Below are 14075 nucleotides of genomic sequence, written 5' to 3' on the forward strand. Positions count from 1 at the left end.
TCTGTTTGTCGACTCTCTGTATCTTCTGCACAATTTGCATTTCCACTCCATTTAGTATCATCAGCAAACTTAGATACTCGGTCCCCTCTTCCAGATTGTTAATGTATACCATGAACATTTGCAGGCCCAGCACTGACCTCTGTGGCACACCGTTCACCACTAATTGCCAACCAGAGTAACACCCATGTATTCCAACTCTCTGCTTTCTATGAGTTAACCAATCCTCTATCTATGCTAATACATTATTCCCAACTCTGTGCATCGTTATCTTATGGATAGATCTTTTATGCAACACCTTATTGAATGCCTTCTGGAAACAAGCCTGTCAGGTCCCCCCCCCCCCCCCACCCCAGCTTCTTATCCTCCAAACAAAGCAATCCAAGTTTGACTAATTTCTCCTTATAGTTATTATTCTCTAATCCAGACCACATCCTGGTGAACTTCTTCTGCATCTTCTCTGAGCCTCCAAGTCCTTTCAGTATTGCAGCAATCAGAAGTACATACAGTATTCCAAATATAGCCTAACCAAAGTTTATAACTTCTGTGACTACATATAACAAAAATATAACTAACAGTAGAAGGCTATTTGACCCATCAAGCTTACAGCACCTTTCAATAAGACAATGGCCCCTCCAATCTTCACTTCCGTTTACTTGCTCAGTACCTCCATAGTCAAAAGATTTAACCATCAAAGCTTTAAATATATTTTATGAGTCAGCATCCACTACTTTCAAAGAACAGCAGGGGTATCTCAATATTGCAAACCAAGTAGAATCATAGATTAGTATAGCAGAGAAGATGGCTATATAGGGCATTGAATCTTTTCCGTCAGTCACCTGCTCATGTTTCTCCCCATTGATCTGTAACTCCTTCTCTCTCAGGGTGTCTATCCAGTTCCCTTTGAAGACAGTGCTAGATTTCACCAGCTATTTCCACCAGCCTTGTAGGCAATGAATTCAAAATCATAACCACCATCTGCATAAGTTTTTCCTTACATATTTCCTCTATCTTTTGTGCAATATTTTAACTCGGTGCCCCCAGTCTTTACACCATCAGAACAGCTTCCACCTATCGCCTTGATCTAAACCGCTCATGATGGTGTATACTTCAGTCAAACATCGTACCTCTCTCAAACCCTTTGCTGCCGAAACATCAGCCCTAAATTAATTCTTTTACGTTGTTATTTGCATGAAGTTGGTTTCTGCAAATTGGCTGCCTTTCCATGTTACAACCGTGATTCAGTCCCTGACATTACATCTGCCGTAATGCACCTTTATGACTCTCCAAGGTGATAAAGGCGCTATGCAAATGTGTATGTTTCCATTTTCCCAATTCAAGTGCAATTCAAGTACATGAGTTATAATAATGGAAGTGGTTGACGATAATTGGTATAAATTTTCAACTGATCCCCCTACTGTTAAATTATCTTTTACCAGAAGGATTTCTTAGCAGTTGAATTAGCAGATGGGAAAGTTCGGGTGACCTTTGACCTCGGATCTGGAGTTCTGACACTTGTGTCCAAGAAACGATACAACAATGGAACTTGGTTTAAGATTGCATTTCAACGTAATCGCAAACTAGGTAAGACAACCAAGCAATGAGCCAATCATCAAACTTTTCTTTTATTTGCTGTTTTTAAAAATTGAAAGATTGGTATATTCAGAGGTGCATTGTAATGAACCTAAGTCACAGAGTTGTATGGCCCTTTCAGATCCATGCTGACATTTATTGCTCAAATACACTAATCCCTTCTTTCCATGTTAGGACCAAATCCTTCTATGCAAGAAACAAAAAATGTTGTAGATGCTGGAAATTTAAAATGAAAACAGAAAGTGCTAAAAAAAAAGCATATTAAGCTGTATCCATGGGAAAAGAAACAGTTAATGTTTTAGGTCATCAGAACTCTGAAATGCTTCTACTCCTTTAGATGTGGTCTGACTTACTGAGTATAAACAGCATTTTATATTTTTATTTAATATCCTCCATAGTTTGCTTATTTAAATGTCTGTCTAAATTTTTGAATAAAGCAGTTATATCTGCTTCCAGTGTCTCTTCTAGCAGAACATTAAAACACTATCTGTGTAAAAAATATATCCCTCAGATCCCTCACATTCAACCACTGTCTGTGTAAAAATATCACATCTCTCAGATCCCTCACATTCAACCACTGTCTGTGTAAAACTACCACATCCCTCAGATCCCTCACATTCAACCACTGTCTATGTAAAAATATCACATCTCTCAGCTCCCTCACATTCAACCACTGTCTGTGTAAAACTACCACATCCCTCAGATCCCTCACACTCAACCAAAAGCACCATGTTTTTGATTTTTAAGTCTCAAGCGTTCTCCTGTAGATGAGGTGCTAATCTCCTTATCTGTTTCGATGTGGTTGGACATTACTCACACTATTTGAAACATAGAAAGTAGTTCTTTTGTTCATAGTGACTGAGCATGGAAACAGGCCCTTCTTCTCATGAAGTCTGCACTGACCATAAGCCACCATTCTTACACTAACGCATGTTATTCTCTCCACATTCCCAAGTTGACAGTTTTACTTCTTTGATACCATAAGATAACTCAACATTATTTAGGGACGTGGCAGGCATTTTCTCACACTGAACGTCGATTCACACAGTGTAAAATAACATGAGATGTTTTGACACACAAAGTATGAGATGAATCCAAATATAACTTATCTTTTAAAAAAATAATTGAACATAGCACCCCCACATGACATACTGCCCCTTGAAAGATGTGACACCATGACCATTTGACCTTCAGATTATTATGATCCTCGTGACCATTCCGCTAAACTATATATAAAACACAAAAGTACAATACCCACTGCTGTAAACCTAATAGTCACCCCCACTGTACTATAGCAGTCCACCAGCCTCCCTGCACCCCAAAAGTTCAGCAGCTTTCCCCCCAGAGTATAATCCCCAATGAGCTGGTACCCCACTTAATCTTATCCACGGACTATGGAAAAGGATCTTGGCGATTGTAGGGATGACTTACAGCAGACTGAAAAGCTTGAGCATGTAGATAATTAAGAAAGAGGATGTGCTGGAGCTTTTAGAAAGCATTAAGTTGAATGGGTCACTGGGACCGGATGAGATGTGCCCCAGGCTGCTGTGGGAGCTGAGGGAGGAGATTGCTGAGCCTCTGGCAATGATCTTTGCATCATCAATGGGGATGGGAGAGGTTCCAGAGGATTGGAGGGTTGCTGATGTTGTTCCCTTGTTCAAGAAAGGGAGTAGAGATAACCCGGGAGATTATAGACCAGTGAGTCTTACTTCAGTGGTTGGTAAGTTGATGGAAAAGATCCTGAGAGGCAGAATTTATGAACATTTGGAAAGGCATAACATGATTAGGAAGAGTCAGTATGGCTTTGTCAGAGGCAGGTCGTGCCTTATGAGCCTGATTGAATTTTTTTGAGGATGTGACACATTGATGAAGGTAGAGCCATAGATGTAATGTATGTGGATTTTAGCAAGGCATTTGATAAGGTACCCCATGCAAGGAAGCATGGGATCCAAGGAGACTTTGTTTCATGGATCCAGAATTGGCTTGCCGACAGAAGGCAAAGCAAGAGTGGTTGTAGATGGGTCATATTCTGCATGGAGGTTGGTGACCAGTGGTGTGCCTCAGGAATCTGTTCTGGGACCCCTACTCTTCATGGTTCTTATGCATGACCTGGATGAGGAAGTGGAGGGATGGGTTAGTAAATTTGCTGAAGACACAAAGGTTGGGGGGTTGTTGTGGATAGTGTGGAGGGCTGTCAGAGGTTACAGAGGAACATTGATAGAATGCAAAACTGGGCTGAAAAGTGGCAGATGGAGTTCAATCTAGATAAGTGTGAGGGGGTTCATTTTGGTAGGTCAATTATGATGGCAGAATATAGTATTAATGGTAAGACTCTTGGCAGTGTGGAGGATCAGAGGGATCTTGGGCTCCGAGTCCATAGGATGCTCAAAGCTGCTACGCAGGTTGACTCTGTGGTTAAGAGAGCATATGGTGCATTGGCCTTCATCAATCATGAGATTGAGTTTAGGAGCCGAGAGGTAATGTTGCAGCTATATAGGACCCTGGTCAGACTCCACTTGGAGTTCTGTGCTCAGTTCTGGTCGCCTCACTACAGGAAGGATCTGGAAAACATTGAAAGGTTGCAGAGGGGATTTACAAGGATGTTGCCTGGATTGGGGAGCATGTCTTATGACAGCGGTCCCCAACCACCGGGCCGCATAGCATGTGCTACCAGGCCACGAGGAAACAATATGATTTGGCGATATGAAACGATATGAGTCTCAGCTGCACCTTTCCTCACTCCCTGTCACACCCACTGTTGAGCTTGAACGCATGCGAGGTCATTACACACAGATCATCCATGTCAGCGCGAGAAGGAGATCAACTCCTCGAGCTTGCAAATGATGGCAGGCTGAAAAGTATGTTTGACATAACATCTCTGCCGGCATTCTGGATCAAAGTCAAGGCTGAATATCATGAAAGCACTGAAAACGTTGCTTCCATTTCCAACATATCTCTGCAATGAAAGCCACGAGAACTAAATTGCTGAATAGACTGGACATAAGGAACCCTGTTTGAGTATCGCTGTCTCCCATCACCCCTCGATGGCACCGTCTTGTTGCAGGGAAACAAGCCCAGGGCTCCCACTGATTCAGCGATATTGGTGTGTTGCAATGATTTTATATGTTCATACGGGGAAAATATGTGCTGTGTGTTTAATATCCAAACGTTACTTAAAATGTTATGATGCTATTGACTTATATGTGACTTAAATAACCATATAACAATTACAGCACGGAAACAGGCCATCTCTGCCCTTCTAGTCCGTGCCAAACGCTACTCTCACCTAGTCCCACCAATCTGCACTCAACCCATAACCCTCCATTCCTTTCCTGTCCATATACCTATCCAATTTTTCTTTAAATGATAATATCGAACCTGCCTCTACCACTTCTACTGGAAGTTCGTTCAACACTTACTTCAAGCTCCCCTGTCCTCCCCTGATAATTGACTTATCACTATATTCATGCGAGGAAAATATGCGCTGTGTGTTTAATATTAAACTCGTTAGAGAAACCCTTTTAGAAATGAAATTGAGTGTATTAGCTACTTATCACCTATATTTCATTGGTGATTAACACCCCCCCCCCCGAACAGAATCGCCAAAAACGATTTGTAGAAAAAAATCGGCACGTACACACATGTGCAAGTCACGCATCTGCACACAGGTGCCTGCACAAGGCTTCATGATCATATCATGGTAGTCTTTCTCGGGGTAAACACAACGTATTTGTCTGCTACATACTCTTGTTCGTTGGCAACCCTCCCCGCCCCACCCTGGGTCGGCCGGTCTGCAAGAATATAATAAACCAGTCTGCAGTGCAAAAAAGGTTGGGGACCCCTGCCTTATGAGAATCGGTTGTATGAACTCGGCCTTTTCTCCTTGGAGCGACAGAGGATGAGAGGTGACGTGATAGAGGTGTATAACAATAGGAGAGGCATTGATCATGTAGATAGTCAGAGGCTTTTTCCCAGGGCTGAAATGGCTAACACGAGAGGACACAGTTTTAAGGTGCTTGGAAGCTGGCAGGGAGAAGATGTCGGGTAGGTTTTTTTTAATGCAGAATGGTGAGTGTGTGGAATGGGCTGCCGGAGACCGTGGTGGAGGTGAATAAAATAGGGTCTTTTAAGAGGCTGTTGGACAGGTACATGGAGGTTAGAAAAATAGAGGGCTGTAGGTAACTCTAGGTAATTTCTAAGGTAAAGACATGTTCAGCACAGCTTTGTGAGCTGAAGGACCTGTATTGTGCTGTAGGTTTTTTATGTTTCTATAATATTACAATAGGAATTCCCTGGAATGTTTCAGATTTCTTTGGTTTTCATCAGTTTTCTCCCCTCCACCTGAAGATGCTGCCTCTTCATGGAATTCTAGTGTAAATTCCTTGCTCCAGAACTCCATTAGTTAACCATATTAAAAGCTTGTAAAGTAATTGAGACCATAAATCAGTCATTGGATTACAAGACCATAGGAGATAGGAGCAAAATTAGGCCATTAGGCCCATCGAGTCTGCTTTGCCATTCAACCATGGCTGATCCTTTTCTCCACTCCTTAGCGCCTCTCTCTGGCCTTCCCCCCCCCCCCCCCCGTAACCTTTGGTGCCATGGCCAATCAAGAACCTGTCAATCTCTGCCTTAAGTACACTGAACGACTTGGAATCCACAGCTGCCTATGGTAACACATTTCATGAATTCACCACCCTCTGACGAAAGAAATTTCTCTGCATCTCTGTTTTAAATGAATGCCCCTCCACCCTAAGGCTGTGTCCTCTTGTCCTAAACTCCTCCACCATGGGAAGCATCCTTTCCACAACTACTCTGTCTAGGCCTTTCAACATTCGAAAAGTTTCAACGAGCTGCCCCCTCAGACTTCCGAATTCCATCGAGTGCAGACCCAGAGCCATCAAATGTTCTTCGTATGATAACCCTTTCATTCCTGGAATCATCCTTGTGAACCTCCCCTGGACCCTCTCCAATGCCAGCACATCTTTTCTAAGATGAGTGCCCCAAAACTGTTCGCAATACTCAGGGTGTGCCTTATAAAGCCTCAGCATCACATCTTTGCTCTTGTATTCTAGACCTCTTGAAATGAAAGCTAACATTGCATTTGCCTTCCTCACAACCCACTCAACCTGCAAGTTAACCTTCAGGGTGTTCTGCACAAGGACTCCCAAGTCCCTTTGCATCTCAGATTTTGGGATTTTCTCCCTGTTTAGAAAATAGTCCACATGTTTATTTCCACTACCAAAGTGTATGACCATGCATCTTCCAACATTGTATTTCATCTACCACTTTCTTGCCCATTCCCCAAATCTGTCTAGGTCCTTCTGCATCCTACCTGTTTCCTCAACACTACCTGCCCCTCCATCAATCTTCGTACCATCTGCAAATTTGGCAACAAAGCCATCTGTTCCATCATCTAAATCATTTATATACAGCATAATAAGAAGTGGTCCCAGCACTGACCTCTGTGGAACACCACTGACAGCCAAATAGACAAGTATCCTTTTATTCCCACTTACTGCCTCCCACCAATGAACCAATGCTCTAACCAGTGACTTTCCTGTTATACTAGGGGCTCTTAACTTGGTAAGCAGCCTCATGTGTGGCACCTTGTCAAAAGCCTTCTGAAAATCCAAATATACAACATCCACTGCATCCCCTTTATGTATCCTCCCTGTACTCTCCTCAAAGAATTCCAACAGGTTCATCAGGCAGGATTTTCCCTTAAGGAAACCATGCCGACTTTGTCTTACCTTGCCCGGTGCCACCAAGCACTCCATCACCTCATCCTTAACAATTGGCTCCAAGATCTTCCCAACCACTGAGGTCAGGCTAACTGGTCTATAATTTCATTTCTGCTGCCTTGCTCCTTTCTTAAAGAGTAGAGTGACATTTGCAATTTTCCAGTACTCTGGAACCATGCCAGAGTGTAATGATTCTTGAAAGGTCGTTACTCATGCCTCCACAGTCTCTTCCGCTACCTCTTTCAAACCCTAGGGTGCAGTTCATCTGGTCCAGGTGACTTATACACTTTACGTCTTTTAGCTTTTTGAGTACCTTCTCCCATATAATAGTAACTGCACTCACCTCTCTTCCCTCACACCCTTCAACATCTGGCACACTGCTAGTGTCTACATTTAGTTCATCTGCCATCTCCTTGTCCCTCGTTATTATTCTCTGGCCTCATTTTCTATATCCACTCTTATCTCTTATTTTTTTATATACTTGAAAACGCTTTTTCTATCCACCTTTATATTGTTTGCTGGCCTGCTTTCAAATTTAATCTTTTCCCTCCTAATGATTCTCTTTAGTTGCTGTCTGTAGGTTATTAAAATCTTACCAATCCTCTATGTTTCCGCTAATTTTTGCTTTGTTTTATGCCCTCTTTTTTTTCTTTAATATTATATTTGATTTGACTTCCTTTGTCAGCCACTGTTGTACTATTTTGCTATTTGATTATTTCTTTGTTTTTGGAATACATCTGTCCTGCACCCTCCTCATGTTTCCGAGAAACTCAAACCATTGCTGCACTGCTGTCATCTCTAACAGCACCTCCTTCCTGATTTTAACTTAATTTACTCAGTATGGGTCCATCGCCCATTTTGAACCCTTCCTGACTTTTGTTGTTGCTGGAACTCATTTTCCACATTTCATCAGTAAACAGATGAGAACCGTTCCATCGAAGTGATGTCAATATGGCTCGTATGGGATTATTGAATTTACCTTTGTGCCCCTCAAATTCTGCAGTTGTCTGTAGATGTTGAAATGTGGAGCAAAAATAAACAGGCTGCTGGGGGACTCAGTGGTTAGGCTGCATTTGGAACATAGAATAGCACAGCACAGTACAGGCTCTTTGGCTCACACTGTTGTAGAGGGAAACGGTGAGGCATTGTTTTGGGTCAAGGCCTTTCATCTGAATTGGCAAGATATTCAGCCAGGAAGGATGTAATAATAGTGTCCATTGATAGATGATGTTCATATTTCTCAAAAGCTATAACTGGCACATTGGCAGTTAGCTTCTGTCATTTGTCATTATAAAAGGAGTACTCCAGCCTCTGTGATCAGAGGCATACATCTGGGCTTTTATTTCTCAGTAGTATCATGTCACCAGGAACATTTAAAAAGAGCAGTTTTATGAATGTTCACAGGTGTTTTGGCTGTCATGGACCCATTTAATTCAACTGACCGAGAGACTGTCCAAGGAGAATCGCCGGGAAGTGCTTCCGATCTCAACCGTGGGCACAAAGATCCAATATATATAGGGGGTCTACCTCGTTCCAGAACTTACAGGTACTTAATTTATAAGCAGACTTATGTTCTAAGTTTGCTCTACTGATACAAATCTCCCTGAACATAACAAGATAGATGGCTGTAATCTTCTAGTAATCTCATTTTTGACTTAAAATGTATTTTAAATCAGGCTGCTTTAGACCGCCGTTCATGTTGATTCCAATTACTTTCTAAGCATTGTATATCTAGACAGTTAGGTTGAAAGATCAGGTGGTCTAAGGGTGTACATCCTTAAAATAGATGAACTGGTGCAGAAAATGAAACAAAATGTTCAATGACTGGTATTTGCAGAGGACCGGAATATAAATGGAGAGCTGTGTGGTAAGCAGTTCTAGTCCCTCATAATAAGATGAATGGATTCAATCCTACTGAATCTCCCTCGCTGATCTATATCCCTGGTATATTGTTGACTGTATTGACATTAAACCCTTCTCTCATACAGAAAATGAATGTTCCTTTACATTTTCTCCCAGTTTCCACTCAGCTCTCAATCTCAGCTGGTCCGCCTATCATTTTTTCTGTTTCTCAACTCTTTCGCTCCATCTGTAGAGATGGGTTAGTGTTTCTATACTCTCATGCACTGTCACCACTAACTTGACAAACCTATTTCCTCCCTGCTGCCCACAAGGACTACCACTCTCCCAAATCCTCCAGCTCTGTTTTATCCGTTCTGATGACCAGACTTTCTAGCCTAGTTTTTTGAAGTTGTATTTTTTCACCTTAACTATAACTTCCTATCGATGGTATTTGATGGGGCTCTCACCAAAAGCAATAGTAAGGTTCTCCTTACCATCATCTTCCACTCATATCACCCGGATGCATCTTCTACAACCCACTCACCCAGGAGAGATTGTACTCATTGTGATTTCATTCTACCCCAATATCGTCCTCTCTGCCTATGAAGCCTCACTTGCCTTGCAACACTTGTCTTTTGGCCTCTTTTGTTCCCACCATCCAGAGATCAAAAACTCGATCTAGATCAGGTGTTCTGAACCTGGGGTCCATGGACCTCTTGGTTAATGGTAGGGATTCATGGCATAAATAAGGTTGGGAACTCTTGATCTAGGTGAAGCAGCATTTCAAATAACCAGACTTAACAGTGCATCAGAACTGGCCGGTTCTAATGAAAGATCATCAAAATCGGTAATGTTAATTGTTTTTGTCTCCCCAGATGCTGCCTGATTTGCTGCATATTTAAGCTATTCTCATTAATTTCAGAAATCTGGCTAATTGCATGGCTTTGTATCCCCTAGTTCCAGCAACTCCTTTGGCTCATTCTCCACTGTTCTTCATCTCTTGTTTACAGCTACTCAGATAGATTAGCCACAGTTAACAAGTGTTCATCTGCTCAGATAGATTAGTCATGGTGAACAAGCCTTCAACAGTCTCTCTTACCTTGCACCACCAACTTTTGTGTCATCAGCCTCTTTTCATTTCCTCCCTATGGTCGGCATTCCCTTTGTTCCCTCCTCCCCTTTTACCTTCTTGCCAACTAAAAACGTGTTTAATTTCCAACTATTCCCATTCTGACAAAAGGCCGTGGAACTGAAATATTAACTTTGAATCCCAGTCCACATATGCTGTCTTGACTTGCTGAATATCCAGCATTTTCTGTTTCAATTTTATATTTTATTTTCTTCTCTAATATTATCAACATGCAGCATTACCTCTGCTGCCTGGCCTGCTGAGTATAGCCAGTACTTTCTGGTCATATTTTACTTTTCTTTTTTGATACTTCAATCTACAATGGTGTGATGCTGTCACCAACCCATGTTTCTACTTCAACTGTTGGCTATCTTTCAGGAAAGAAGTTCTCAGCAAATCATTTGTGGGCTGCTTGAAGAAGGTGGAGATTTACCGATCTACGTTTGACCTGCTGAAGAATTCCTTGGGTGTGAAGAAAGGCTGTTTACTTGAGGTAAAAGAAAAGAGAATTTTCATGAAGAACGTAAGAATTGGCTCTAGGCCATCAGACTTCTCAAGCCTACTCCCCCATTCATCAAGATCATGGCTGATCTTTTTCCTCATGCTATTTTCTTGCCCTATCCCCATATAACTTGATGTCTTTGAATTTTATTACAAACGTTTGTAATACCCCAAAAACGATTGATATCTGAGTTCAAAAAAACTGATCCCTACAGGGTAGAAAATTCCAGAGCTTCACCACCATCTGAGTGAAGAACTTTCTCCATGTCTCAGTCCTAAATGGTTTATCCTGTTTTTTGAGATGATGAGCCCTGAAGAATTTACCTCTCATTCTTCTCAATGTTAGAGAATGTTGGACATTGGATGGCACAGGCTTCAAGGGTCAAATAACCAACTCTTGCTTCTAATTTCTTATGTTCCTTCTTTTTCAAGATAGATTCTTCTCTCTCTCTCCCATTAGCTTAGCTGTTGTTGTGCTTTTGAACACCTCTTACCCAGACAATATTCCACTGCAGATAATATGTGACAATGATTAAACCAGAGTCTCCCAGTTATCATGATTACCATTGTTTCAAATCAGTATGCCTATCGATACACCTAGCTGTCCAGACAATATCAGTTAATATTTTAAGTCAAGGATGTCAGTATTCAGGTCATTGTTTCTCAGTATTGTAGGTTATTGGCCAACATTATAAACACCTTTCCCTCTCTACAGAAGCTGCCTGAGCTGTTGAGTATTTACAGCAATTTCTACTTCTGTTTCCAAGTTCCAGCACCTGCATCTCCTCCCTTGTTGTAATTTGTTTCATTCATCTTATTGTTGTAAAGTTGATTAACTTTAGTTTCTGGAGTACAAAGACCAAGACTATGGTATCAATGGAAATGCTGTCAATAATGTTTATGTTTTTGACTGAACAGCCTATCCGGAGTGTGAGTATTTTCAGTGACGGGTACATTCAGTTGCGGCCGAAGGTCCTGCCACTGGAAACAAAGTTAATGGCGACATTTGCCACCAGGAATGGCACTGGGCTTATCTTAGCTGGTATGGGCAAAACAACTGGAGGCCGTAATCGGCGGCAGACAAAAATGGTGAGTCCTCTGGAAGAGACTTGATTGAATCTGTGGGGAGTGATTGGGGAGGGGCAATGAGGAAAATGTTTTTACAGAGTTTTGGGGACACTGTGTGAGGATGTCTGGAAGTCCAGGAGTTACTTTCATGTGGGAACTGAGAATAAAGGAAAAACACTACAGAACCATTTAGAAAGAGAAAGTATAACAAATATTGTTCCCTTATTCACAAGGTCAGAGCAGATAAACTGGGAAACAACAGGCCAGATAGTCTTGCATCAGTAGGAGGGAAGTTATTGGAGATGATTCTAAGGGAACAAGATTTATGGTTATTTGGAAAGGCAGTACAGGTTTCCCCCACCATCAGAAGGTAGAGCGTTCCTATGAAACGGTTCGTAAGCTGAAATGTCGTAAAGCGAAGAAGCAATTACCATTTATTTTTATGGGAAAATTTCGTGAGCGTTCGCAAACCCAAAAATAACCTACCAAATCATGCCAAATAACACATAAAACCTAAAATAACAGTAACATATAGTAAAAGCAGGAATGATATGATAAATACACAGCCTACATAAAGTAGAAATACTTCTCTACAACGATTGCCTGCACAGATCTCCGTAGCGAAAATCTCACGCAAGCGCTGTTGGCATAAACGCGCTCTCCAGTAGCCGTTAAACTATGAAGCTGCCAAATCTACCAAATAACATGTAAAAATACACAGCCTATATAAAGTAAAAATAATGTATGTACAGTGTAGTATCACTTACCGGAATTGGGAAAACAGTGCCGAGCACACTGATGATGGTGTGTTAGACTGAGTCGTCACAGGCTGGGTGGTGCAGTGGCCCCCACCCTCCAGGCCGCCGACCCGATACATTGCCGCGAAGAACGCAGTGGTAGTCGGGAGGCACACAGCACATCGTTAAGAAAAAAAGCTGAAATAAACATGCTAATTAATTAGGTGCTGCCCGGCACGTAAGTATCGGCGCAGATCAGAGACGATTGCCGATTGCATCGCCTCTGATGTGGGCTGACAATTACGTGCTAGGCGGCACCTAATTAATTAGCATGTTTATTTCGGCTTTTTTCTTAAAGATGTGCTGTGTGTCTCCCGGCTACCGCTGCATTCTTCGCGAATCGGTACAGTATCTGTCCGGGGCCCAGGTGTTGGGGTGGTGGGACACGGGGGGTGTCATCTCATCGTTGATCAGTGCAGGCAGCTCATCTTCTCCTATGACTGCCTGCCTCGATGTGGAAGGTTGAGGTTCGTCGTCTGCTGTGGCTGATGTGGAAGGTTTGCTTGACTGCTGAGCCTCGCGCATTTTTCTATCATACAGTTGTTTGTAAGCACTCAAACCATCCTGCAAATATCCCCTAAACCTACGTACCCTTTCAAAATTAAAGTCGTACTTTATCGCTGCAGCGAATATCTCATGCAGTTGCTTCACTTTCTGCATTTGGTTTCGATTGTTATCCTTTCCTCTTCTAATTGCATCAGCTCTTCATCTATCAGTTCTTGGTCATGGGATGCCAAAACCTCTTCAATATCATCTTCATCAACTTCCACAAGCCAAACTCACTTTGTTCTTGCTTCGTTCGCCACGATCGAAACGCTTAATTATGTCTAGTTTTACGCTAAGTGTAACACCCTTACTCTTTCAGGCTTTTCCGACACCTTAGAACTCATCTTGCTAACGGCTGCTCAATGCAATGTGTTTAAGCAATGCCGTTCCGAATCTGGGGCAGAGCGGCTGCTCAGGGTGCGCTGCCTTTTATTGCGCACTGAATTTTTTTTTCGTAACAGTGAAAACACCTTCTGAAAGCGAAAGCAGGGTACTAATGTAGGTCTTTCGTAGCAGTGAGGTTTCGTGAAGCGAACGTTCGAAAAGCGGGGGACACCTGTAATTGCTTAGGGGGTGTCAGCATGGTTTGGTGCAGCGAAAATCACAATCTTTTGAGGAGGTACCTAGGAAAATTGATGAGGCAGAGTGGTATATGTCAGTGGTCCCCAACCACCGGGCCGCAAAGCATGTGCTACTGGGCCGTGAGGAAAAGATATGAGTCAGCTGCACCTTTCCTCATTCCCTGTCACGCACTATTGAACTTGAATATAGGATTGCCAACTGTCCCGTATTTGCCAGGACATCCCGTATATTGGGCTAAATTGGTTTGTCCCATATGGGACCGCCCTTGTCCTGTAC

General features: G+C 42.3%; 1 protein-coding gene across 3 annotated transcripts in view; it reads left to right on the forward strand.

The window, feature by feature from the left end:
• lama1 (laminin, alpha 1) overlaps positions 1–14075 on the forward strand; it is a 346500-nt gene that overhangs the window by 291090 nt on the left and 41335 nt on the right. For all 3 annotated transcript variants that reach the window (XM_072259264.1, XM_072259251.1, XM_072259258.1), the window contains exons 50-53: positions 1437–1581; positions 8739–8880; positions 10684–10798; positions 11725–11895. In XM_072259264.1, the coding sequence (XP_072115365.1) occupies positions 1437–1581; positions 8739–8880; positions 10684–10798; positions 11725–11895 (573 nt within the window). The remainder of the gene's footprint in view (positions 1–1436; positions 1582–8738; positions 8881–10683; positions 10799–11724; positions 11896–14075) is intronic.

The sequence above is a fragment of the Mobula birostris genome, chromosome 1 (assembly GCF_030028105.1).
Source record: "Mobula birostris isolate sMobBir1 chromosome 1, sMobBir1.hap1, whole genome shotgun sequence".
NCBI classification, from domain to species: Eukaryota; Metazoa; Chordata; class Chondrichthyes; order Myliobatiformes; family Myliobatidae; genus Mobula; species Mobula birostris.